This window comes from Canis lupus, chromosome 38, assembly GCF_011100685.1.
Source record: "Canis lupus familiaris isolate Mischka breed German Shepherd chromosome 38, alternate assembly UU_Cfam_GSD_1.0, whole genome shotgun sequence".
NCBI lineage: Eukaryota > Metazoa > Chordata > Mammalia > Carnivora > Canidae > Canis > Canis lupus.
Genome location: NC_049259.1, coordinates 21,986,648 through 22,013,734, shown reverse-complemented (window position 1 = coordinate 22,013,734; position 27,087 = coordinate 21,986,648). Strand labels below are relative to the sequence as shown.

Genomic DNA, 27,087 nt, shown 5'->3' with positions numbered 1-27,087 from the left:
TCTTTGCTTTGTAATGTCGAGGTCTCAGCTAGAAAACATGACGGCTGGGGCTGAATTTATGAAGATCCATTTACTCACATGACTTGGGTTTGAGCCTGGCTGTTAGGGGCACCATCCTTTTCTCTCCGCCTGAACCTTGCTACCTAAGTGCTCTTCATAGGGCTATTTGGGCTTCCTCACAGCCTGAGACAGTATGATTTGGAAGTCATGCGGTGTCAGTTCTGTTACATTCTTTCTTGAGGCAATCAATCATGAAGGCTAAATACTTACCTGCCTGATAAAGAGTGACAAGACTCTGGAAGGTCATGGAGGACTAGAAATAGTACTGTGGTTGTTTAGGAAATAAAATCTCCTTTACCTTACTCAGCACTCAGCTGACCCAAGGCTGTGGTTGTAACCATTTTTGAAAATTAGGGTCATGTTTGACTCCAGCGGTTTCTTGTCTCAACCCCATTTTCCACTTCAGTATTTCTAAATGCCAGAGCAGTGCACACGCTTCATCTGGTAGCTCTTCCAGTCATGGGATTTCATTCGCTGGCCACGAGCCCTAAGTCCATTTGGAATGCTAAGCAATGTCTTACGATTTCCCCACCTCTGTTTTTTTCAGTTCTCTCAAATCAATATTTGTTCTGTCTTTTTCAGTCTGATAATCATTCTCTTTGACAAATAAAATAGTTGAGCAATCTGCTTTGTACTCTGTCATCTATTAACATAAAATTGTCCATCCCGGTTAGGAGGCTTTCTTTCCCTGAATACAATTTTAAAAGCCCCTTTTTGTTGTCCTTGACATTTTTGCAAGCCTCAGCTCATTCTGGGTTTTAGTCTCCTGATTTATCTAACCAAATTATGTCATTGTTCTCTGCTTGTCCTTTGTTATCTGGGTCTTCTTCCGCCTTTTATATTTATCCTGTTAAGTCTGAGTTAAGCAGAGTGGTGTCTAGCCAGTTTTTTTTGGTTTCTTTGGACATTACTCCTTTCTTACTGTGACCATTTTCGTTTCATAGTTAGAATTTCTTTTTGAGATTTTTTTTCAACCTACTTGAGTAGCTTTGCTTTAGAGTGTTTGAAAATATGGTCTGATTATGCTCAGCATTTCCTATCTAAGCTGACTTTCCAGGATGAGTGTTAACTTTATCCAAAGACTCTCGTTCTTTCCATTTCACTAACCAATCCTCTCGAGCATGAGAACTAGGTCCAGAATATAGCAGTGTTAGTTGTCCTTCTATGGAAATGCTTTGGCAAATTAATGATTCAGAACATGATTTAGAAAGGGGTTTGATGACAAAGTATTTTGAAACTACCGTGGATTAAGAAACATTTACTAATAAACCCAGGAAAATTGGGTTTTAAAATTTGGTATAGGTAGTTTATTAGGGAATAAACGGTGTGCTCACTGTGAATATTTATGGGCACATAATAAGAAAGAATTCAAGGGTGACTATTTATTCTATGAAATTAGATTGACAAAACTCACTTCGTTTTCCTTTTACTTCAGTCATATGACAGGAGCAAGGAAGGACACAAGTGGTTGTATTCTATTATTTTCTAACTAGATGTAACTTTACTTGGTGTCTTTGACCCACCCATGTTAATTCTTGGCAAAGGAGGAGTTTTAGTTGTGATTGATTCCTTCTGGTTAAAGGGTGGGGTGCTTCTCTGGAAATAAATCAATTTTAATATATTCAGACTACAAAGTGGAAACACAAGAATGCAAAACCTATTTTTGTTTTTATGTGTAAATCGTGCCTATTTCCAAAGTGATTTATGTTCTTTTCGTGACTCTCTATTGTGGTGTCATATTTTCCTTTCTTTAATTGCCTTTGTGTATTTCTTTGCAGTTGGTCTCTTCCCATGGCAATGTCCATTTGCCACCGTGGTACTGGTGTGGCCTTGAGTGCAGGTATGTACATGTGTATTTATTTTTGTGCGTGTGCACACACACAGACATAAATGTCTATTTACTTAATGTATGAATTGTATGCTGGTCTTAGTACATCCATTTCAGTAGTAGAGTTTAAAACAGGTAGTAAGTATGCAGATTATAATCAGGTTTTGGGATCTGATGCATCTTTCCACAATGAGAGGATCGGCCATATTTAAATTTTTTTCTTGGCTTGTACTGGAAATGTGGACATATTTTTGTTTTGTATACTATTCTTCAGGGTCCCCCTGGGGTCCTGTAGACAGTGTTTTTACTGAAGTGGTCATCAGCAGGACTGGTGGCTCAAGTGTAGGGACCCTGTATTTAGGGAGCTGCTGCTGAGACATTGTCAGAAATTATCTAGACCATGTCTTCACCATTCAAAATCAGATTTGTTTTATTGATAAGATAATCTAGTAGGAGTAGGAACTCCTATCTAAGGTCTGATGTTATCATTCCTATATTATCATTCCTTTGGTTGGTAAAGAGATGATGGAATCCAGGTATAAGAATGATTGCTTTTGGGGATCCCTGGGTGGCGCAGCGGTTTTGCACCTGCCTTTGGCCCAGGGTGCGATCCTGGAGACCTGGGATCGAATCCCACATCAGGCTCCCGGTGCATGAAGCCTGCTTCTCCCTCTGCCTATGTCTCTGCCTCTCTCTCTCTCTCTCTCTCTCTGTGACTATCATAAATAAATAAAAAATTTTTTTTAAAAAAAAGAATGCTTTTGCCTGGGAATCTGTGTATAGTTTCTGGTTTGAAACCCACTTGGAATGAAATAATCTGATACATTTCTTTTTTTTTTTTTTTAAGATTTTATTTATTCATGAGAGACACAAGCAGAGGGAGAAGTAGGCTCCATACAGGGAGCCCAATGTGGGACTTGATCCCGGGTCTCCAGGATTATGCCCTGAGCCGAAGGCAGCGCTAAACCACTCACCCGGGCTGCCCATTTCTTTCTTTGTTTCTTTTTTTTTTTTTTTAAAGATTTTATTTATTTATTCATGAGAGACACAGAGAGGCAGAGACATAGGCAGAGTGAGAAGTAGGCTCCCCACAAGGAGCCCAGTGTGGGACTCAATTTCGGACCCTGGGATCACTCCCTGAGCAGAAGGCAGATGTTCAGCTGCTAAGCCACCCAGGCATCCCAATACAATACATTTCAAGATCAGGCTCTTCTAGCTGTAAATTCATTATTACTTTATTTATTTATTTATTTATTTATTTATTTATTTATTTATTTATTTATTTATTTATTTTTAAGATTATTTATTTATTTATCCATAGAGACACAGAGAGAGAGAGGCAGAGACACAGGCAGAGGGAGAAGCAGGCTCCATGCAGGGAACCTGACGTGGGTCTCGATCCAGGGTCTCCAGGATCACGCCCTAGGCTGCAGGCGTCGCTAAACTGCTGCGCCACCGGGGCTGCCCCTCATTATTACTTTATTTCTGCTTGCTTAGAATTTTATAATTGTTAGATGGATACTTTATGCTTATTTTGGTGGTATTGATGAGCAAATTTAATCCTAAAAACCATTGGAAGAACAGGAGCACTTTATTTATAAGTCCAATTGATTGATTCCCTTTTTATTTCCATGTATTTATCACCATTGAGTGATAAAAAAGATGTTGACTCTTAAATAGACTATAATGACAAAGTATTAGTTTGCCAAACATAGCTAAAGTTAATATATTTTCTTTTACAAGTGTACTTAATAATTATTTATTTTTTCTATCTGACCTGCTTGAATGACCTTGTATTCATCGATATTTATCCAGTTTTTCCCTAACCTTGTCCCCTAATTCTATGATGGAATGTAGTGTCTGTTGTTTACATATGGTAGTAGTTTTCATGTTTCCCTCAAATGCTGAAGGTCTGTTCATATATTTTTAAGATTCTTTTTTTATTTATTAAAGAAAGAATGAGAGAGAGAGGGCATGAGCTGTGGTGGGGTGAAGGGGAGGTAGAGGGAGAAGCAGGCTCCCCAGTTTGTGGAGCTCGATCCCTGGACTACAGGATCCTGACCTGAGCCGAAGGCAGGCAATTAACCAACCAAGCCACCCAGGCGCCCCCAAAGATCTATTCAAAACTGGAAGGGAACCGGTTTTTGCTAGATTGGATGATGTAGGCAACTTAGTCAACTCTTTAAACCTTGGTTTATTCCTTTTAATATAAGCATATTAATAATGCCTATATCAGAATTGATGGAATTTCAAGAAAGTATACTCTGAATGTTGACTTATGAAAATAGGGATAAGAAGCATGATAAATTGAATGGCAACAATCTCTTAGAAGATGATATGCACTGGACCAAATGGTGAGAAGAATTGGATCATTTGGCCTGAAATGAAGTCAATCCCAGCACCTGTGATCTTTGCATTCTTAGGGCTCTCCTCCAATCTCTTTTTCACATAACAGCAGGAGAAACAAAAACCTTTTGAAAATAAATTGAATCACCTCACACTTAGATTCATCCTATTACTGTATTTGCCTTGGCACTTAGATTAAAATTCACATCTCCACCATGGCCAAAAGTGTGCTGCATGATCTGGCCTTGCCAAGCTCATGTCTGCCTTGTCGCCTCTTGCTTACTGTGCTCTGGCTGCCCTGGTCTTTGAATTCCTTTGAACGAACAAAACTCTTTTTCACCTCAGAGCCATTGCATGTTTTGTTCCCTTAATCTGAAATGTCTGCCCCTACCCTTTTCTGCAATGGGCATGGTTAGTTCCTTTTTATCCTTTAGATTGGAACAGAATTGTCAACTTAAACAGTACTTTGCTTACCACCATCTCTGAAAAAGGAGCTTCTGCTTCTAGTTCTTTTTTTTTTTTTTTAAGATTTTATTTATTTATTCATGAGGGACACAGAGAGAGAGAGGGGCAGAGACACAGGCAGAGGGAGAAGCAGGCTCCATGCAGGGAGCCTGATGTGGGACTCTATCCAGGGTCTCCAGGATCAGGCCCTGGGTTGAAGGCAGCGCTAAACCACTGAGCTACCCGGGCTACCCTTTTATTACATATTTGTAATTATTTTGTCTGCTTACTTTTTATAAATCTGTCTTTTTTTAAAGATTTTATTTATTCATGAAAGAGAGAGCTAGAGAGACAGCACAAGCAGAAGGAGGAGCAGAGGGAGAGGGAGAAGCAGACTCCCCGCTGAGCAGGAAGTCCAATGTGGGGCTCGACCCTTAGATCATGGCCCGAGCCAAAGGCAGCCTCTTAACCAACTGAGCCACCTAAATCTGTCTCTTTTATGAGACTACAAACTCTTCACAGAGTGGGGACTGCATCTGTCTTCTTCCCCCTTTGTACCCTCTAGTGAGCACTCAATAGGTGCTTGGATCTCTGTTTACTAAATGAATATGCCCACGTAAATCATTTTGCTCATGGTGATCATTTCAGAACTGTTCATTCTTCCTGCCTTCTAATTAATCTCCTGCTATGCATTAGAAATTAGATAGTGATTGTAATAGCCTCTACCATCAAGGGCAGAAGAATCTAAGGAGTAAGAAAAACTATTTTTTTAATATTTATTTATTTATTTTAGGGGGAGGAGAGAATGAGAGAGAGCATGGTGGGGAGGGGCAGAGGGAGAGGGGGAGAGAGCAGACTCCACACTGAGCATGGAGCCCAATGACCCCAGCCCATGACACTGAGATCACAACCTGAGTTGAAACCAAGAATTGGACACTCAACCGACTGTACCACTCAGGTACCCCTGTGGTAACTTTTTAATAGAGTTATGGGATCCCTGAGGAGAGGTCATTTCTGGAGCAGTTGGAGAGCTTGAAAGGATGAGTTAAGAGCTCATGAAGAGGAGGTAGAGGAAGGCATTCAACAGAGAAACTACCTTATGCAGAGGCCTAGGCGTTGGGAAGGATCCAGAGTTACCAGATAGTGATGACTGGGTCTGATGTTGAGAATAGTGTCTATGGGAGAGGTAGCAGAAGGTTAGGCTGAGAGTGTGCCAGACAGTGAAGAACTTTGCCACATAGGGAGGTTGGAACTTGACTGTAGACTGTTGGAAGTCATAAAAGGTTCCTGTTCTCAGGGTGCCTGGCTGGCTAAGTCAGTAGAGCACATGACTCTTGATCTTGGGGTTGTGGGTTCAAGCCCACATTGGACATACAGCTTACATTAAAAAAAAAAAAAAGTTCCTGTTCTCATTTGTTCCAGTAATAAATTAAGCTGCCAGGACAAATCCATGATAAGGTATTTATTCCAACTATAGAGATTTTGTAGCCAGTATATAAATCCTAAAAAACATAATGAACCAAAAAGTTTGATGACACTAGTTTGACTTTAAAATAGAATTTATTGGGGATCTCTGGGTGGCTCAGCAGTTTAGCGCCTGCCTTCGGCCCAGGGCGTGATCCTGGAGACCTGGGGTTGAGTCCCACGTCAGGCTCCCTGCATGGAGCCTGCTTCTCCTTCTGCCTGTGTCTGCCTCTCTCTCTCTCTCTCTCTCTCTCTCTCTCTCTCTCTCTCTGTCTCTCATGAATAAATAAATCTTAAAAAAAAAAAGAATTTATTAATGAAGAACTTTATAGGGCTGCCTGGGTAGCTCAGTCAATTAAGTATCTGACTCTCAGTTTTGGCTCAGATCATGATCTCAGGGTTGTGAGATCCAGCCCCTGGTCAGGCTCCATTCTGGGTGTGGAGTCTGTTGGAGATTCTCTCTCACCCTCTGCCCCTCTCCCCACCTTAAAAAAGGGGAAAAACAGAAATAGAACTTTATAAACAATTCTTTAAAACTGAGCCTGGGTGGCTCAGTTGGTTTAGCATCTGCCTTTGGCTCAGGTCATGATCCCAGGGTCCTGGGATGGAGTTCTGCACTGGGCTTCCTGCTCAATGGGAAGCCTGCTTCCCCCTCTTCCCTTGCTTGTGCTCTCTTCTCTCTCTCAACTAAGTAAATAAATATTGTTTAAAAATAAAAAATAAATAAAACATAGAAAGGTAAGGCCAGTAACACTCGTCCATTGCTTGGATGCTGTAGGGATTAAAATACTCATGATTTTCTACAGTGACTAATATTGTAGCAATCTAGATGAAACCAGGTAAATACCTTGAGAATGGGAGGGGGCTAGGCTAAGCTGTAGCGTGAGTGAGGCTGGTGGGAAGGAGTGGGGAGGAGGGCAATGACCAAGGTGTAGGACATACAACAATAAAAATAAGGAGTTTAGAAGAAGAACAGATGGATGCTAAGTAGCAGACATTTTAGAGGAATGCAGCTATGAGTGAAGTATATAGTATCCTCTGGTGGGTATAAGAACGGTCCAGAATGCTTCTTCCTCTCTCTGTGTCTCTGCCTCTCTCTCTCTCTCTCTCTCTGTGTCTCTCATGAATAAATAAATAAAACCTTAAAAAAAAAGATCATGAGAAGTTAAATACTAGATCTAATTCTGGCTATAAATCAGAGTTTTCATGACCACTTCCTCAGGTTCCTCGATAATTTGCTAGAATAGCTCACCAGAGCAACTCAAATGGAACAAAACAACTCAAAACAGCCAAATGGAAGAGAAATGTAGGGCAAGGTATAAGGGAGGAGAGCGGGGAGTGTGCATGGAGCTTCCGTGCCCTTTCTGGTGTTAGATAACACCAAAATGCAGCTGAGTAAATATGAAGATCTAATTGGTTTTATTCATTGATTCATGAATTGGGCAGCATCCCATCTAGCAAGGAGATGCTCAGCTGAGCTAGACAAAGTTTTTAAAGGTAGAGAGAAGGCTTTATAAAACAAAAATGGGGGGATCCCTGGGTGACTGCGGTTTAGCGCCTGCCTTCGGCCAAGGGCATGATCCTGGAGTCCTGGGATCGGAGCCTGCTTCTCCTTCTGCCTGTGTCTCTGCCTGTCTCTCTCTCTCTGTGTCTCTTATGAATAAATAAATCTTTAAAAAAAACAAAAACAGGGACGCCTGGGTGGCTCAGTGGTTGAGCGTCTGTCTTCAGCTCAGGGTGTGATCCCAGGGTCCTAGAAGTGAATCCCACATCAGGCTCCCCTCAGGAAGCCTGCTTCTCCCTCTGCCTCTGCCTCTGTCTCTGCCTCTGTCTCTGTGTCTCTCATGAATAAATAAATAAAATCTTGAAAAACAAACAGGGACTCCCGGCTGGCTCAGTCAGTGGAGCAGGAGGCTCTTGATCTTGGGATTGTGAGTTTGAGCCTCATGTTGGGTATAGCAATTAATTAAAAATAAAATCTTTAGAAAGGGAGGGATTTATTTATTTATTTTTAATTTATTTATTAACAAGGAATGCATTGTTTAGGCAAGGTTACCCTCCTAAGGCGAGTGGAAGGTATATATCAGTAAATGTCCTAGTATTGACCAGGAATTTCCTTGTTGACTGGTTAAAGGTTACACTCCTGGAGAGTTGAAACTGCAGTTAAGTTAGACATTAAGTTAGGTTTGCTGATTTGGCCTAAGTGTCATGTTAGGCCTGTGGTTTTTTGGGGTTCTTTTTTTTGTTGTTTTTTTAACACCACCCTGTCAGTACCTCATGTGTTCAGCAGCCTGAATGCTGTCCAAGTTCAGGAGCTTTTATGGAGGTTTCATCACCTAGGCAAGATTGATTAAATTGTTGGCCATTAGCTCAATCACCAGCCACTCCTTTGCAGATATGTGAGGGGTGGGGATGGGGAGATAGGGATGAAAGTTCTAACCCTCAATCTTGCCTTGATCTTTCTGTCAACAGGCCCTCATCCTGAAGCTATCTAGAGGCCCCCCAGCCACCAGTCATTGTCATATGTCACCAGCATAGTAAAGATACTTAATCACTCTAGAGGTTCCAAAGCTTTCAGGATCTATGTGCCTGGAACTGGGGGAAAAAAACAAATATATATTTTCTTATCGAATCACATCTTTGAACAAGGAATACCAATCAGTTAATGTAATCAAAAGTGACTGGCCAAAGCTTTCCTCATTACAAGTGAAAAATTTATGAGAGGAAACCAAATTAATATCTAGGATACCGGGAAGCGGGCAATAGCCTCTCCTCCTAGAACCACAGAGCCTGAGGAAGGACCCTCTAACAGCTAAGCAGTATAATTCGGGAATATAAAGCCACTGAAGCTGTTCTATCTAATTGCTCAAATTAAATGGGGCTTTCTTCACTTGGCTGCCAGGACCAGCTCCGGCCTGCTCCACTGCAGTAAAGTGCTGTATACAGAACGGGGCAGGCGGTCAGGATATCCTGCAGCCACTTCCAGGAGCCATCATGAGCTCTTTCAGGCACTTCTTCCCAGCAAGCCCCTGCAGATGTCACTGCAAATGAAAATGAAAACATGTGAAAGAGCCTTGGTGGAGCTGTCCAAGTAATGATTCAAATTCTGGGTGACAATACCCAATTGCTCTTATATCTGAAGTGTCCTTGCAGTAATCTCATCATGTTAAGTCGAGTTAGTGGCTTCCCCGAAGCCTCTGGAGTGGGGCAGGGTTAGGAGCGTTCCTCCCTTGAGAAGAAGTAAAACGTTTCTGAGAAGCATTTTCTCTTCTGGCGACCGTGGGTTCTGGCAGCTTCATCTTAGTGTAGTGCAAGGGCAGAGGTGTAGCAGTGCGAAGTAGGACAGGCTGAGAATGAGATTTCCAACTACAAATGATATTTTTCTAAATGGCATGGAATTAAATATCCAAGCATTAAATAATAATCACCACCAGGCCTGTATTAGGAACTTCATATCTAGTACTTAATTCTCATAATCTAAAAGGGGTAGTAATATAAGCAGAAGAGGAAGTGAGGCTATAGTAGCTGGTTAGTGTCAGAGTGGGGACTGAACTCACATTGCCTGGCCCCAGAGGTTGTATTCTTGCTACTTCCTCTATCCTCCCTCAGTGACCACGATTCCTAAGGGATACATAACACATCACATTTTGAGAATTAGTGACTAATGGCCCATCTCACGAAAAGCCCAGGAGGAAAAAAAAACAGCCACTTCAGCGTTCTAGTAATTACTTAATAAGTCTGTATGTAAGGCTTTGGCTTTTCCAGGAAAGAAGCTGACTGCCTGAGCGGTAGGTTTGCCTATGCATTCAAACAGGCTCACACTGAAGGGCTGATTCTTCAGCCTGGAGGTCAGTGTGGAACAGGAAATGATGATGCTCCTGTCCAGTCTGATACCCAAGGTTGGATATGTTGTTCTGTACCCAGCACGGCATACATCTGAGTTGCTTGAATCGATTACTTAAGAAACAAAACTGTTAGGTATATCTTTTAGCTTAGGGGCACCCTGAAATACATTACTGAGAACACTGAGATACTATGAACTAAGATAGTTTGAGAAGATTTGGGAAGAAGATATGACCTGAGAGGATTCAAGGATCTTTGACAATTGGACAGATAGAAAGTTAGAAGATCCCAGGAGCCCCTCTACTGTTCTTTGAATTTCAGGGCAAAACCTCCAGCTCTGAAACTTCAAGCAGCCACACACGTGCCTTAGATGTGCACACAGAGTCAGCCTTGATCTGGGCACCCAATGTGACTGCAGTGTGACCACTGAGACCCAGGAATAGACCCTCAGAGCAACCCTAACCTCTGGAAGGCCAGGCTGATAGGACTGCCTCATCTTAGAATAATACCACCTACTGTCAGATAACCTCCCAGAGTCAGAACTAATGGAAATCCCAGGATGTGAACAGCAGTGTCTTCAGCCTTTGCTTCAATGAATGTTACAGAATTTTGTCAATTAGTTAAATCCATTCAAAAGCAAAAGAATGTCTCAAAATAAATCAGATGTTCTCAACACTGGGGGCCTGGGTGGCTCAGTGGTTGAGCAGCTGCCTTTGGCTCAGATCATGATCCCTGGGTCCTGGGATCAAGTCCCATATCAGGCTCCTCGCAGCAAGCCTGCTTCTCCCTCTGCCTGTGTCTCTGCCTCTCTCTGTGTGTCTCTCATGAATAAATAAATAAAATGTTTAAAAAAAAAAAAAAAAAAAAGCTGTTCTCAACACCATTCTACTGTATAATCCCAAGCCAGTTTTTTCAAGATCAGTATTTTTTTGATGGAAGCACCAGCAAGTCTAAAAGAACAGTTATGAGTCAGGAGTTTATATGCGCTTAAGAAAAAAGTGTTAGTGGAAAGAATCTGGGTTTTGTGTTCGAATCCTTGCCCCTTCACTTAATGCTCAGTACACTTGGATACACTTCTTAATGTTTCTGAACTTCATTTTTTTTCAGCTGTTAGTGAAACGAAGGTGGTACTAATTTTTCAGATTGTTATGAAGATTAATTACTTAAATTTTAAGTAAACGATGGCTGTAGCAATAACTACATTTGAAAGAGGTGTATTTTTCTGATGAGTTGGGTACTAAAATAAATAAAATGACAGTGTCTCTGGATATACACAAAATGGTTATTTCTGAGCGGTGAGATTATGGGGAACTTTTCTAAACCATATGTTTCTGTATGTTTAGTTCTTTGCAATGTTTTTGTAGTCAGGAAAAAATAAATGAATGATGTCTCTGGGGGGTCAAGGAGATCTGGGGATCATTACACAAATTCTAATCCAGACGTAATTACAAGAGAGACCTTATTGGCTGGCTGCCTCTCTGTTCTTTCAAAAAAGGCTCTTTCCTGAACTGATTTTATTCACAACACTTCTGACACCAAATGCATGTTTTTCCTTTTTTTAAAAAATTTTATTTATTTATTCACGAGAGACACAGAGAGAGGCAGAGACCTAAATCAGAGGGAGAAGCAGCTCCCTGCGGGGGGCCTGATGCAGAACTCAATCCCAGGACCCCAGGATCACGACCTGAGCCAAAGATGTTCAACCACTGAGCCACTGAGCATCTCTTAAATGCATGTTTCTCAACATTTGTTTAACAACAGATTTTCCAGTTCTCCAGACAGCAGCTGGATGTCTCCAATTCCATGTGGTGCTGATACTCACTACTCAGAGTTAGCACAGACACCACAGGTGGCCCCCACTTCAGTCTCAAGTCGCAAGTCCCACGTTGCCAGCTGTACTCCTCGACCCAGTAGACTTGAGAATTGGCTTTGTGCTGCTCACTGTGTGAAATGCTGTGGTTATTGGTTACAGAAATGAGTGAGTCATGGCCCTTGCCCTTGAGGACTTCATAGTCAAGTGGATTTGCCTCCCTGGTTGCCCCATCCATGCTTTAAACCTCACTCATTGCTCACATGCAGGAGCCAGAGCCCAGCTAGCTTTACATCTTTAGCCAGCTGCGTATTGCATATCCTCACGTGATGTTCCTTGGGTCCCTCCAGCCTAGCGATACTGTACAGTGATCAACATCAGTCCTCAGACAAATCTAAACTGAATGAAACTAAAAACAGCCTGCATTTCCTTCATTCCCTGTATAGGTGAAGGGCATTATCTCGTTAGTAGCCCATGCAAAACCACAGTCTTTGACTTAGTTCATTTACCCCATATCCTCAAATTGTACTGAATTTTCCATTCTCTATTCTCCCTGTTACTATCTTCAGTCAAGCCATCACCTTCATCCGCTGGAGACTTGGAATTATTACAGCATCCTATTCAGACTTTCTGCCTCCACTGACTCCTCTCACCTATTCCCCTGTTGCTGCCAGGCTGACCTTTACAAAGGGCATATCTGACCATATGACTGTCCAGTTGTTTTTTTTTTTTTTTTAAGATTTTGTTTATTTCATTAATTTTTTTAATTTAGTCCCTCATCAGGAGTGTTACACTGGGGCAGCCCCGGTGGCGCAGCGGTTTAGCGCCGCCTGCAGCCCAGGGCGTGATCCTGGAAACCCGGGATCGAGTCCCACGTCAGGCTCTCTGCATGGAGCCTGCTTCTCCCTCTGCCTGTGTCTCTGCCTCTCTCTCTCTCTCTCTGCATCTCTATGAATAAATAAATAAAATCTTAAAAAAAAAAGTGTTACACTGGACGTGAGGAACACCTGGGTGGCTCAGTGGTTGAGTAGAGTCTGCCTTTGGCTCAGGTCGTGACCCCGGGGTCCTGGGATCAAGTCCCACATCGGGCTCTCTGCAGGGAGCCTGCTTCTCCCTCTCCCTGTGTCTCTGCTTCTCTCTCTGTCTCTCATGAATAAATAAATAAAATCTTAATAAGTAAATAAATAAAACTCTTGATGACTTACCAGTCCCATTAGGAATGCCACTTTTGACCCAAGTAACCATCCCCTCCTGAGGCCAGGGCAGGCCATTGTTTCTATGTATGATGCAGTCTAAGAATCCTTCCCACTGTAACACTTTTTTTTTTTTTAATTTCAGGTGTACAGTATTGATTTAACAACTCTATATATTAGTCAGTGTTTAGGATAAGTGAAGTCACTACCTGTCACCATGTAGTGTCATTGCAGTATTACCAACTGTATTCCCTGTACTATACTTTTCATCTCTGTGATTTATTTATTTTATAACTGGAAGTTTGTATCTCTTAATCCCCTTTATCTGTTTCACCTGTTCCCCCTACCACCTTCACTCCCACATATTCTTTGTCCATTCATCCACTGATGGACACTTGGCCATTATAAATAATGTTTCCATAAATATAAGGGATTAGTGGGATTTTTAAAGTTCATTTATTTTTTTTTAGCAATCTCTACAACCAACATGGGGCTTAACTCACGATCCTGATATCAAGAGTCCTCCAACTGAGCCAGCCTGGCATCCCAAATTAGTGTTTTTGTTTTCTTTGGGTAAATATCCAGTAGTTGAATTTTCAGATCATATGGTGTTTCTGTTTTTAATTTTTTTTTTATAGGTTAGGCTGGATTCCAGTCTCAAATTTATTCCTTTTTTTTTCTTTTTAAAGATTTATTTATTTATTTATGATAGAGAGAGAGAGGCAGAGACACAGGGAGAGGGAGAAGCAGGCTCCATGCCGGGAGCCCAACGTGGGACTCGATCCCGGGACCCCAGGATCGCGTCCTGGGCCAAAGGCAGGCACTAAACCGGGGAGCCACCCAGGAATCCCCTATTTTTAATTTTTTTGAGGAACCTCCATACTACATACATTCCCATTCTTAGTGTGCAAGGTTTCTTTTTTCTCCACATCCTTGTCAACACTTGGTCTTTCTTCTCTTTTTGATACTAGCCATTCTGACTAATGTGATATGATATGTCATGGTGGTTTTGATTTGCATTTCCCTGATGATTAGTGATATTGTGCATCTTTCCATGTATCCGTTGGCTATCTGGATGTCTCAGAATACTTTAGATAGCTATTATTAATTGATATGGGTTGGTACTGAGATGAGCTGTTTGGCACCAGGATGAAATCTGTCATCCTTGACTGGTAGGATCAAGTTTAAACTCTGTAGTTTAGCATATAAGGCCCTCTTTGATGTGTCCTGCCACTCCCCATTTCCTTACCCCATAATCCCTTTTCTCAAAACTTAGCTAAAGTACACCCCTGAGAAAAAGCTTTTCAGAATACTCTCCCCTCCTACCATATGGATTTTGCTTGTTCTACTACTTTCTGTTCTCCAGCACCCTGTGCACACATATGCCTTTGTTACAGGGCTTTGTTATGGTGCTAGTACCCTCTAGCACCTTACCTTGGACTGTAATTGATTTACTTAAGTGTCTCTCCTACTAAACTGTAAGCTCCTCAAGGGCAAAGACCAGGTCTTCATTTTCCCTTCCACAGATTCCGTACAGATTTAGTACAAAGAATGCTTTCAGTAAATCCCTGTGAAAGAAATACAGGAGTGCATGGTTGCCTCACTGGACGGCAGTAGAACTGAACGGACCTCTAGAAGTTATACTCTGTGCATGCTGTTTTCCACCCTCTACTACTACTATAAATAGTTCATGTTCTTTAGGATCTTGGAAAGAGTTTGCATAGCCATCTCAATAACCTGACTTTCAACAAATTCCTTGGAGTGTTGAGCTGTCACAATTTGATCACTCTGCTGCCTTGAGAGGAAATGGAAAATTAGATACTTGTTAAAATAATCCTGTATATTTCAAAAGCCATGCTCTTCACCCTGCTGTTCAGAATTGCTCTGTAATGAGCCACACTTACTGGTAGAAATGTGTAGAGGTGGAAACTAGGTAGCAGTCATTGTGGTAAAGATTGTTTCTTTAACAGTTCTTTGTGACATGATTCACCTACCATGCAATTCACTTATTTAAAGTATATAATTCAGGGTGTCTGGGTCGCTCAGTCAGTTAAGCATCTGACTCTTGATTTTGGCTCAGGTTATGATCTCACGGTGGTGAGATCGAGCTACGTGTGGGACTCTGCACTGGGCATGGAGCCTGCTTGAGATTCTCTCCCTCTGCCCCTCCCCCATTCATGTTTCCCTCTCTTTCTCTCTCAAAAAAAAAAAAAAAATTTCTTGAGTGAAGTGTATAATTCAGTGGTTTTTTAGTATATTCACAGAGTTGCACAACAGTTACCACAATAAGATTTGGAACATTCTAATCATTGCAAAGGGAAACCCCATATCCATTAGCATTCACTCCCCATTTTCCTCCCAATCCTCTTGCCCAAGGCAACCACTTACCTACTTTGTCTCTGAGACTTGTCTGGGCTGAACATTTCATGTAAGCAGATTCTGCAGTATGTGGTTTTCTGTGACTGGTGTGTTTTACTTAGCATCATGTTTTGTTTTGTTTTTTTTTTTGTTTTTTTTGTTTGTTTGTTTTTTTAATTTTTATTTATTTATGATAGTCGCACAGAGAGAGAGAGAGAGAGGCAGAGACACAGGCAGAGGGAGAAGCAGGCACCCCGCAGGGAGCCTGATGTGGGACTTGATACCAGGACCCCGGGGTCACCACCTGAGCTGAAGGCAGACGCTCAACTGCTGAGCCACCCAGGCATCCCATTAGCATTATGTTTTTGAAGTTCATCCATGTTGTATGTAGCATGTGTTAGTATTCATTTCTTTTTACTGCTGAATAATATTCCATTGGACAGCTGTCCCACAGTTAATTAACCACTCATAAATTGATGGGTATTTGAGTTGTTTCCATTTTTGGCTATTGTGAATAATGCTGTTATTAATATTTGTGTACAGGTTTTGTGTAGACTTATGTTTCATTTCTTTTGCATATATACCTAGAAGTCCATTTGCTAGGTCATATGTCAATTCTATTAAATTTTTCTTTTTTTTACGTTATTCATTTATTTGAGAGAGCAAGAGAGTAAACGCCATGCAGAAAGGGATAGAGGTGAGGGAGAAGCAGGCTCCCCACTGAGCAGGGAGCCCATGGATCATGACCCTGGGATCATGACCTGAGCTGAAGGCAGACGCTTCACCGACTGAGCCACCCAGGCACCCTAATTCTATTAATGTTTTGAGAAACTGCCAGATTGCTTTCCAGAATGGCTTGGTCTCTCTCTCTCTCTTTCTCTCTCTGTCTAAAAAAAATATTAAACACATTTGATATTTATATAAATGTATGTATCTCATATAAGTACACATAATTTTATGTTTAGATATAACATCCTAGTAGGTGTGAAGTAACTTTTCATCATGGTTTTGATTTGATTTCCCTAATAGCTAATGATGTTGAGCATCTTTTCATATACTTATTGGCCATTTATTTATTTATTTATTTATCTTTGGAGAGATACCTATTTAAGATCCTTGCCCATTTTTAAATTGGGTTGTCTTTTTATCTTTGTTTTTTTAATTTTATTTATTTATTTTAAAAAATATTTATTCATGAGAGACACACAGAGAGAGAGGCAGAGACCCAGGCAGAGGGAGAAGCAGGCTCCATGCAGGGAGCCCGATGCGGGACTCGATCCTGGGTCTCCAGGATCACACCCTGGGCCGAAGGCAACGCTAAACCGCTGAGCCACTCGGGCTGCCGTCTTTTTATCTTTGAATTGAAAAAGTCTTTAGTATATTCTGGATGCACATCCCTTTACAGACATATGATCTGCAATATTTTCTCTCACTTTGTGTTGTCTTTTTACCACACAGTCTGAGTATAGTTGATACACAATGTTACGTTGGTTTCAGGTGTAGGACATACTGATTTAGCTTCTCTGTAAGTTATGCTGTGCCCAGCACAGTTGCAACCACCATCTGTCACCATGCCTACTGTTACACTACCATCGACTGTGGTCCCTCTGCTGCCTTTTATTCATTTTTTACATTCTTAATGACATTGTTTGCGGCACGAAAAATTTTGACTTTGTTAAAGTCCAATTTATTCTATTGTCACGATGGTTTTGGCAACATATCCAAGAAGCCAGTGTCTAATCTAGGGTCCTGAAGATTTTACTCCTGTAGTTTCTTCTCAGAGTTCTATTGTTTTAGCTCTTGCGTTTAGGTCTTTGATCCATTTTGAGTTACATTTTTTGTGTATGTGGTAGAGATTTGAATGATTTAAAATTTTTTCTCAGTCTTTACCTTGGACTGAATATACTGTTTTTACTTTTTCTTACTGAGATGATAATGTAGGTACAGTCAGAAGGTGGCTTCTAAAGTGGCAGGTGAAGTCTTTGTAGAGAGGAATTGATGAAAGGAAGAATATTCTGCTAATATGTATGGCAAATGTAAGATACATGGGTCAGAATCCTATGAGGTGCCAGGGCACGTCATAGAACCCAGTTTTTTCTATTTTTTAATGATTTTATTTACTTATTCATAGACAAAGAGAGAGAGGGGCAGAGACACAGACAGAGGGAGAAGCAGGCTCCACGCAGGGAGCCCGATGTGGGACTCGATCCCCGTCTCCAGGATCACACCTCAGGCTGCAGGCGGCGCCAAACCGCTGCGCCACCAGGGCTGCCCTATAAAACCCAGTTTTGTGTCCTAGTAGTAGTAGCTGGTGGACAGCTATAATGGGCTTACTTGGTTTTCTCCTCAGGGGTCTCTCTTTTTGGCTTGTCTGCCCTGTTGGTCCCTGGAAACTTTGAGTCTCATTTGGAACTTGTGAAGTCCCTGTGCCTGGGACCATCTCTGATCTACACAGCCAAGTTTGCACTTGTCTTCCCTCTCATGTATCACACCTGGAATGGGATCCGACATTTGGTAAGTTAATTGTGGATATACATTTTCTGGGCGAAGGGGGTATAGGGGGGTGTAGGATTCTCTCCTTCATTGCCTGGGTTTATGCTGCCCCTATTGTTGTCTGGACCTTTGCTCAGGGGCCTGTTGGGGAAAGCTAAACTAGACCCATGTGCGCTTCTTGACAGCCCTGCTGGTGTCCAGCTGAGCTCTGGGTGTAGGTCTGGTCATTACCTGCAAGGTCTCAGTTTGAACTGTCCCGTTTTTAAGAGACTAAAAGAGACCCCTGAAGCCAGGTCATCCCACTGACATAGAAGGCATATTGACTAGATAATTAATTTGTACCTACTATGTGTCAGGCTCTATGCTAGCCCCTGGGCTTCTGAGCTAGGTGGTCACTGCTTTCAGTATAACATTCCTGTCAACCCAGAGTGACAAGTGCAGCTGGAGCCATATATATTAGCTTTTGTCATCTTGACATTGGATTGTGTTAACTGCTTTTGGGTTTTGTTGAACTCTTGGAGAGAATAGGGCCAATTTTATCAGCAACTGGGTACCTAGGATCCCAGACTTTAATATTGGGGGTAAGGAGTATTTGGATAAAGGATAAAGTAAAAACACTGGCCTGAAAACTGTCCGTGCTGCCTCCTATGTGACTTTTGGGTCAATTCAAAACTAGTGTCTCCTTTTCTCTCTCTTTTAAAAAAATTGTTATTATTTGTTTTAAATTTTATTTATTAGAGAGAGAGATTGAGAGTGTGTACATGTGTATGTGGAGCCTGTGCACGTGGGGAGGAACAGAGAGATGGGGACAGGCAGATGAGTGTCCTGAGTGCAGAGCCTAGACAGGGCTGGACCCCAGGACCCTGAGATCCTGATCACCAAGAGTCAGAGTCAGGGGCCCTTCCTTCTCTTTAAAAAGGAATTAAAGCTCAATCATGCCTACCCCAGGTTAGAGATCAGTCCCTCCTCCAGCATTTTAAGATTTCATGTTTTGTGGTCTCCCTACCCTTAGTCTTGCTTTCTTTCCCAAGAACAGAGTTATGATTCCATTCTGTCTTGTCTTCAGTCCCTTCCTAACATGAGCCATCTGGGAGGTGGATACTGTTGCCTTAATCTGACCTTTATAACTTCCACATCAGAATCCAGAGACAAGCACTTTCGGAATTTCAGTCTGGTCCAATAAACAGTTTAATGGAATCAGAAAAGTGAGAGATGAAATGACCTATTTAATTAAGTGTATCTATAGCTGTTCCCTGGGGCAGTGTTCAGTTTGATTCACAATGACTTCACTTCCCTCCGGGAGGGGATGGAGAGGGAGGGCATTTCCATTAATGACATCTTATTCCACAGAACAAATCCTCTAATGAAAATCAGCTGATCAGCTTCCTCTGTTCACATCCTGGCTCTAGTGGGGCTGGCCATATATTTGCTTTTGTCTCGGTATGAAGGGAGGGGGCGGGGAGGGGAAGAGGTTTTGCAAAATCTCAGAACTCACTCAAGGTTTTCTGCCTGGGTTCCTGCCTGTCATGGCAATCTCTTTGTTGAGAAGAGTGAGGAGCCTAAAGGCTTTTCTTAAGCCCTTGAATCTGCTTTTATTTTTTCTTGTAGCAAGTACTGGCTCTGAGTGTGGGACAGGATTTGATCTGTTCTCCATGATAGACAGTCCTAGCTTTTGCCCCTCTGAACTTGGTCAGAATTGATATAGAGGAGTGGGAAGTGACAGGGTCCCTGGCATTCTAGACAGTACCTCCCCATCACCACCAGGCAGTAGGACTTGATTTTTTTTGGTAAAACACTGTGCCTGTATAAGCCAAATAGCTCTATAGTGGAATCTCCTAGACTCCTAATCTAAACTTAAATAGAGGCTTATTCCTTACTCCCCCATCCTCGTTCCCTCTAGCTCTTAACTTTTCTCTTTTTTTTTAAAAAAAAAAGATTTTATTTATTCATGAGAGAAAGAGACAGAGACATAGGCAGAGGGAGAAGCAGGCTCCACGCAGGGAGCCTGATGTAGGATTTGATCCCGGGACTCCAGGATCACGCCCTGGGCTGAAGGTGGCGCTAAACCGCTGAGCCACCCGGGTTGCCCTCTTAACTTTTCTCTTAATTACTCCTTTAGTTTAATGTTCAAAGTGTGCTGGGGTGGGATCCTGGGGTCCTAGGATCCAGTCTCACATTGGGCTACCCCGGGGAGCCTGTTTCTCCCTCTGCCTGTCTCTTACTTCTTTCTGTGACTCATGAATAAATAAATAAAATCTTTAAAAAAAAAACAAAAACACGAAGTGTGGGCATTTGTGTTGTATTGGGGACAGTCAAGTGTGGAAAGCATAGAACCTAAAAATTCTACTTTTGCCTTAGGGGATCTTTTAATGACTTAGAGTATAATACATTAGTATCCGTGGAGCACAAGAGAAGCTAGATCAGTGTTTTTAAAACCCTGGTTTTGATGTAGTGGGTAGAAAAAAAAATCAATTTTTAGTGGGTTGTTATCAACAAAACCAGGAATTTAGGGGCCCCTGGCTGGCTCAGTTGGTAGAGATATGACTCTTGATCTTGAGGTCATGAGTTTAAGCCCCACATTTGGCGTAGAGCTTACTTTAAAACACACACACACCCCGGAAGTTTAATAGCATATAATATGTAGAATGCAGCACACATACTAATGGCAAATATTGCTTATTCTTTCATGAACTTTTGCTATAAATACACTGTCAAACAAAATTGGGAATTAGTGTTATAGATCCCAGAGGGGTTTTTGTTGTTGTTGTTGTTGTTGTTGTTTTTGTTTTTAGAATATTAGTTCTCTGATAGCTCTTACTTCTCAAGTGGTGGGAGGGGAGGTCTGTGCCTGACTGTATCTGAGAAATCATCATGTATCTTATATTCCTGTCTTGCAGCTAAATGTTTTTTTTTTAATTTTTTATTTATTTATGATAGTCACACACAGAGAGAGAGAGAGGCAGAGACACAGGCAGAGGGAGAAGCAGGCTCCATGCAGGGAGCCTGACGTGGGACTCGATCCCGGGTCTCCAGGATCGCGCCCTGGGCCAAAGGCAGGCGCTAAACCGCTGTGCCACCCAGGGATCCCAGCTAAATGTTTACTAAATCTATTTGACCTTGAAGCTTTTCTCCCCCATATAACACCTTTAGCATTCTGAGGAACTAGTTTGTGGAGGAATACACTTAGGGAAGCATTGATTTGGTTGTGTTATCATGAGGGAATTTTATCTCTTAGGTCTGGAAGCTTTTATATGTATGGGCTATATTTTGTATGTATACCTTTTCCTGTCACTGTGAGGGTGGTGGGTACCGTGTTGTGGGTTTTGGGAAAGGTGAAGGTGGGTGCTGAAGTGCTGTTCCCTAGAACCACGCAGGGAGGAGTGGCCCGTTCCGTGAGGTGGAGCTCCTTTCTTAGAAAGGAGAGTACCCTGGATGCTGATTGCTGAAATTCTTCCTTTTTTTTTTTCTTTTCTTTTTTCTGCAGATATGGGACCTAGGGAAAGGCCTGAAGATTCCCCAGCTGTACCAGTCTGGAGTGGCTGTCTTGGTTCTTACTGTGTTGTCCTCTGTAGGGCTGGCAGCCATGTAAAGAGCTGGAGTTCCCAGCATTGTCTTCCCATAAATGATTCACTGACCTATCTTCCTGTTTGTCACTCTCTTCTCCAGCCAAGGCAAAATTCTCCTGATTTATTTAGACCCTTTTGTGCTTGCATATTCCCTTGGAGCTTAGGGAAACAGTACCTAATAGAACTATAGCAGCGGGAAAGGGTCCAGTTTTGCTCCCTTGTTTCTGAAGATGGAATGACTCAAAACTTCCCTTTTCCTGCCCCTAGCTTGCAGCCTACTCTGGGCCTCGAAGCCCTCATTTTCTCTCCATATTGGGCCTTGATTTGTGCTGACAGTCAGCTTTTGGCTCCTTCTTCCTGTGACAGTGGAAACAATGCCAGCTCTGTGGCCTCTGCCGTGGGGACTGGGAGTGGGGCTGTGGGTGCCACTGCCTGTGGGTTGCTAGCTTAAAGGACAGTTCTGTTCATTGGTCAGGGTCTTCAGCACCCACACAGTGTGGCTGAAAGAAGAGGGATGGGGGTGGAGGGGAATGACCCTGTCCCAGCTAGAGGGAGATCAGGAGGGTCAGTTGACTCTTAAAGCAGGTTTGGGGAGAAGATATATAGCTTTTAGAGCAAAGGGAAGATCCAGAAAATTACATTGAATCTATTAAGGGTTATTTTTTCCCCCTGCATTTCTGGAAAAACAAGGCTCTTTTCTAATCCAAATTCATGTGACATCTGTTTCTGAAACTGAATTAAAATACTCATTTTGTCTTTGACTCTCCTTGAAATCTAGAGAAACCAAGAGAATCATGGTTGGGGAGGAGCCAGTTTCCTCCCTTTTTCCTCTGGTCCTAAGCATTTTCATCTCCCACTCTGACCTTTCTCAGGAGGGAAACAGCTTGTCCTGCAGCTGACCACTGGAACAATTTTTAGGGAATCAAATGCAAGTAACCAGAGATTGAATATTGTGCAGAAGCCTCAGAGAAGGAAGGAGCAAGAGAAAGGAGGTTAAGCATGTGGAAAGCTTTGCATTATCACAGGGTCCTGAATCCCAGTGAGAACAGCTCATAGACCTCAGGGTAGAGTCCAGCAAATGATGATCCAGTAAGGGAGCCAGAGGACCAGTGGAGGTAGCAGCTAAGGGATGATGAGCTAAGTATATAGACTGGAAGAGAAAGGAGAGCCGAGATAAGAGAGGAGGGATGTTGAAGACCTGGCAAAAATCTGTAATTTGATGGAGAAACTTGCTGCTTTTAAAACCCCCGTGGGCCAGCCTCTTAAATCCCTAACTACCTTGGCAGGAGTGCTGCTTTGATAGTCTTTGGAATCTCAAGGGTAACAGATGGATCTTGTCTGGAGTTGTTGGGAAACCAGTTAGAGCTGTGGGTTAGAGAGGAGGAATGATGACTGTAATTAGTGGCAGTTGGACAAGAAGACCTCCTGAAAGCTAAGGCCATGGGGACCTGCTACCTCAGCCGTCTTCCTCAACGGCCCCCAAGTGGTCTTTGGCTTTACATGATGATCACTTCTCCCTTTCTGCTAGACTAGCCCTGGGAAGCCTTTGTAGCCTTCTTCCAGCTTAAACCCTAAGTCCTCTGTGCCTCTCCTTGGAGTAGGGGACAAGTGTTCGCAAGGGAACACTTTGGCATTGGAGCTGGGAAAAGCTTGGCAAGGGCATGCAGTTGAACAGCCAGCGCGAGGAAGACACAGAATAGGAGAATGATAAGCAGATGTTGGAAGCTGGGAAGTGGTTGGGGAACTTCTTACCTTTTTGGCGGCTTCTTACCATTTGGGTGATTGGGGTTGGGGTAGAGTGGTCCTCATAGTTGTTATTCTGCCCTGAATAACTACTTACTATCTCTCTCTGGTTTTCTTCTAATCCCTTCTGTATCTTCAGTTTTCAAACTACATACATAGGTACTTTTGCTTGAGTTTTACTTTCATAACTCTAGTTGGTCTGCCCTCTGTTCTGTCATCAGCTGTGAAGTCAGAGATGAGGGTAGTGTCTTCTGTGCTGACTTTCCATACCTCCTCTTCCCGCATCTTTTCCAGACATGCATACTCTAATAAGCAATTGTATTTCTGACTTGGAAGTTGTAGTTGTGCATGCTCAGGATGAAAAATGAGGGGTTGAGAGTAAGAAACTGGTTCTTTGGGAGGTTTCTTTTGCTATAGTTTTAGTCTTGGTCACTTTTGGAGCAAAACTGACTCAGTCCTTGTAAAAACATGTTCCACCTTGAGCCCCCATCATGATCTTTTTCCTACTTTATTTACCCCAACCCACCTCCTAGTCATGGGTTGTAAGAGGCAGCCGTAACAGGAGGAGAACATTCCAATCAGTAATAGATTCAACAAATGATGTTTATTTTCCAAGTTTGCCTTTATTCCCACCCTATACTTTCCCTGTTCTACATTCCTCACGGGGAGGTCTGGCCGACTTCACTCAGTCTCTAGACAGCTTTTTCTCAGTGTGGTCCTGCGGTGCTTCTGGAGCTCCAAGTTTGTATCTCTGGACCTCAGCTGAACTAGGGTTTGCCCAGTGTTCTGGCGTACACGGGCATCCAGGTGGGGTTTTAAGAGAGCTAACTGGGCTTTGGGGACCTGGAGTGTGACCTGCAGAGGGGTGTGAGCTTTGGGGTTGGTCTGGGGAGTTGAGGTTTGCAGCTGGAGAGCTTGGAATTATGATTGGACTTGGTGCTTGTTGTACCGTCTTTGTAAGAGACTTCCCAAGTTTCCTCTGACCGTCTGGATCATGAGGCTGTTGGGTAGAGTGGAAGAGACTATCATGTTTCTGGTCCTGGCCTAGATCATTTCCAGTCCATCTTAGAATTCCAATTCCCTATCTCCCTGTACCATGGACAAAAGGACAGATCCAGTCATTTTTGTGCTGTGAGGGAAATAGGTCCTTAGCTCATCTCTTTGGGTCAGCGGATGGGGACTAGGCAAGGTGAGACAGAGCTGGGTAGAGGTTCCCCCTGCTGGAATAGTGGTGGCATAACCAGAGGCATTTCTGAGGTTGAAAAGAAATGCAGATAATAGGATTTGAGGTTAGGTGGGAGGAATACTTACCTTGCCGAAGATTTCAGGACGCAGCCCATTGGAGGCCTTGAGCAAATCTGGATTTTTCTGTATCCATTTGGTGAGGGAGGCAGCACCAGCAACTGAACGGGAGGTCAGGGTCACCCGAGCAGGGGGTACCTTCAGAGGCATTTGCCAGGTGCCCATGAAAGATCCCCAGGGACTCTCCTAAAAGGAAGACGACGAGGTTCTTCACCCAGCATCTCACTCCCAGTGCTGACCTATTGGCAGATGTGTTCTCTTCCTCCCACCCTTCGACCTTGTGATGCGTGGTGCTGAAATCAGACTGAAAACGGGCTCCCAGTCTCCCCACTCATCCTTTACCCCCTTCCTCATTTAGATCACTCTAATTTCTGCATCACATTAGCTCTGCTGGCTTCACTTAAATTCTGTGTCCCTAGGCCTAAGTCTGGCAGCGTGCCCCCTGCAGAAGTCTTATCATCATGTGAAGGTGTTCATTCATCAGTTTGAGGAATTCTGGGTGCTAAGCGCAACTTTATTATATTGGATAAACTGGCTGGAAGTTTAGGAGCAGTCACGTTGTAATGGGAATGAGACTGAACTTTAATTTCCGGATAGTGGCTGCGCTAAATTGCAGACCTCCCATCTCAATTACTCCCATTCTGTGCCCTAGTTCTTTACCTTCCCCAGTAGGAATGGGGATCAGTATCTCACCTTGGACCGGGGCACTGAAGGCAACAGATGACCACGATCATTGGCGATAATCTGAGTGTAGCCTTCTTGGGAAGAAATTCTCTGAGGAGGAGGTGAGGAGAGAAGTGCTTGTGAAAAATGGAATAGAAAGGAGAGAATAGGTGTCCAAGGGATTTGAGCTAAGTGCTGAGGGAGAGAAGGATATGGGAATTTAGAGGAGGCTAAAGAAATTAGGTGCCAGTGAGTTACAGATATGGTGGGAAGAATCAGATACTGGCTCCGCAGGAGCACATGCAATACCTCTTTTGTTGGCTTGGCCGGAGACCAGTTCTGCAGATACTTGGGAGAGAAAGCTTTTTCATACTGTGGAGAGAAAGATGTGACGTTCAAAGGCCTCATACCCAGGAAATGATGACGAGGCACAGTTCTTTAGAGTTGAGGACCAAAAGGCCTATAGAGCCAAGCTAGACTTTAACTCACTATAGAAGGGATGTAATTTTTTGGCCTAAATGTATGCTGTTCAACATGGCACTACTTGTCACGTGTGGCTGTTGGACATTTGAAATGTGACTAGTCCCAATGGAGGTGCTTTGTAATTTTGGAGAGTTAGTACAAAAAAAATGTAAACATCTTTTTTATAACTTTTTAAATATTGATTAAAGATTGAAGTAATATTTTAGACTTACTGGGTTAAATATATTATTAGAATTAATTTTTTTTATGTAGCTACTAGAAAATTTTAAATTACATTTATGACTCTCATTATCTTTTTGTTGGGCAGCCCTGGTGTAGACTTCGGGTCTGCAGACTGTGGCCCATGGGCCACATCCATCCTCCTGTCTGTCTTGGGATGACTTGAGAAAGCAAAGAATGGTTTTTATAGATGAATATTTGCAACTGATTTGATAAAAAGGAACAGTAGCTTTGTTGTTTTTTTTTTAAGATTTTATTTATTTATTCATAGAGACAGAGAGAGAGAGAGAGAGAGAGGCAGAGAGAGAAGCAGGCATCATACAGAGAGCCTGACAGACTTGATCCGGGGTCTCCAGGATCACTCCCTGGGCTGCAGGCGGCACTAAACCACTGCGCCACTGGGGCTGCCCAGAACAGTAGCTTTGTATCCCAATAAAGTGAAGTGTTTTCTCATCCCAAAAGAATTCTTTTTTTTTCATTAGTATTACAAAAAATTACAATTATGCTATTTTGAATTTTGTCAATTTTATGGAAAAATATTTTCTCTTGCTGTACCTACATCTCTAATTTTGTCACTTGGCCCTAAAAATAAAATACTTATCCTTTGGCCCTTTACGGAAAAAACTCTGCTGGTCTCTCGTATCCATCCTACAAACTTAACCTGTGAGATACCTTTCATTTGTCCATGGGCCCTCTCTACCCTGAGGAGCTAAGGACGTGAAAAATACTATCTCACCCCACTTTCAGCTATTCATTCAATAATCAGAATCTTCTGGGAAGGGAAGTCCAAAGGTAAAATCTAAAAGGCAAAACTGAACGTTAGAGATGGAAAAAGGACTTACCTGGTTGGCACTGTAGTTCGTGGCCATGATCCTGCCACTTTTTGCTGTTTTCCTCTGTTGCCTGGCAACCGCAGAAGGCGGGCCTTCCGGGGCTGCCCGGCCCTTTACTTGTCTCACTTTCCTGGATGGCACTGCCCCAACCTTTCCCTTGAAATTTAGGTTTGTTTTCATTTCAGAGATGTGAAAGACAAAGTAAATCAACAGGAGAAAATTAGCTGAAGAGCAGCCTTGTCTTTTTAATAGCATAACTTACCCTACTTAGGAACTTACAGATTGTCTTTGACTGTGGTCTTTAACCATCTCAACAAACTATGGAACACTAAGAGCTGTTTCTGGGGCAGTGTGCTTTCATGTATAGCGGACTTTAGAGCCAGACGCTGGGGTTTGAGTCCTCACTCGGCATAGTAACATAGGAGCTGTGTGACATTAA

At 42.6% G+C, this 27,087-nt stretch overlaps 2 protein-coding genes across 4 annotated transcripts in view; one reads left to right on the top strand and one right to left on the bottom strand.

The window, feature by feature from the left end:
* The window catches only part of SDHC (succinate dehydrogenase complex subunit C), a 38,182-nt gene extending 16,016 nt beyond the window's left edge, over positions 1-22,166 (top strand). Inside the window, exons 4-6 of the mRNA XM_038586280.1 lie at positions 1,839-1,900; positions 17,697-17,860; positions 21,324-22,166. Coding sequence (XP_038442208.1) covers positions 1,839-1,900; positions 17,697-17,860; positions 21,324-21,428 — 331 coding nt within the window. The 3' untranslated portion in view covers positions 21,429-22,166. The remainder of the gene's footprint in view (positions 1-1,838; positions 1,901-17,696; positions 17,861-21,323) is intronic.
* On the bottom strand, positions 8,156-26,816 carry CFAP126 (cilia and flagella associated protein 126). Of its 3 annotated transcripts, none has more exons than XM_038586278.1 (5): positions 26,658-26,816; positions 25,144-25,485; positions 24,460-24,636; positions 9,700-9,763; positions 8,156-9,183 (listed from the first exon to the last, which is right to left on the bottom strand). In XM_038586278.1, exons 1-5 carry the CDS (start codon positions 26,682-26,684, stop codon positions 9,014-9,016), a joined length of 780 nt encoding a protein of 259 aa, XP_038442206.1. In that variant the 5' UTR covers positions 26,685-26,816; the 3' UTR covers positions 8,156-9,013. The 3 variants fall into 3 exon arrangements, with proteins under 3 accessions (XP_038442206.1, XP_038442207.1, XP_038442205.1); XM_038586279.1 differs by lacking the exons at positions 8,156-9,183; positions 9,700-9,763 and adding an exon at positions 23,734-24,148 and having other exon boundaries at positions 25,144-25,224; positions 25,423-25,485; positions 26,658-26,754; XM_038586277.1 differs by lacking the exons at positions 8,156-9,183; positions 9,700-9,763 and adding an exon at positions 23,734-24,148 and having other exon boundaries at positions 26,658-26,699.
* Between the last annotated feature and the right edge of the window lie 271 nt (positions 26,817-27,087).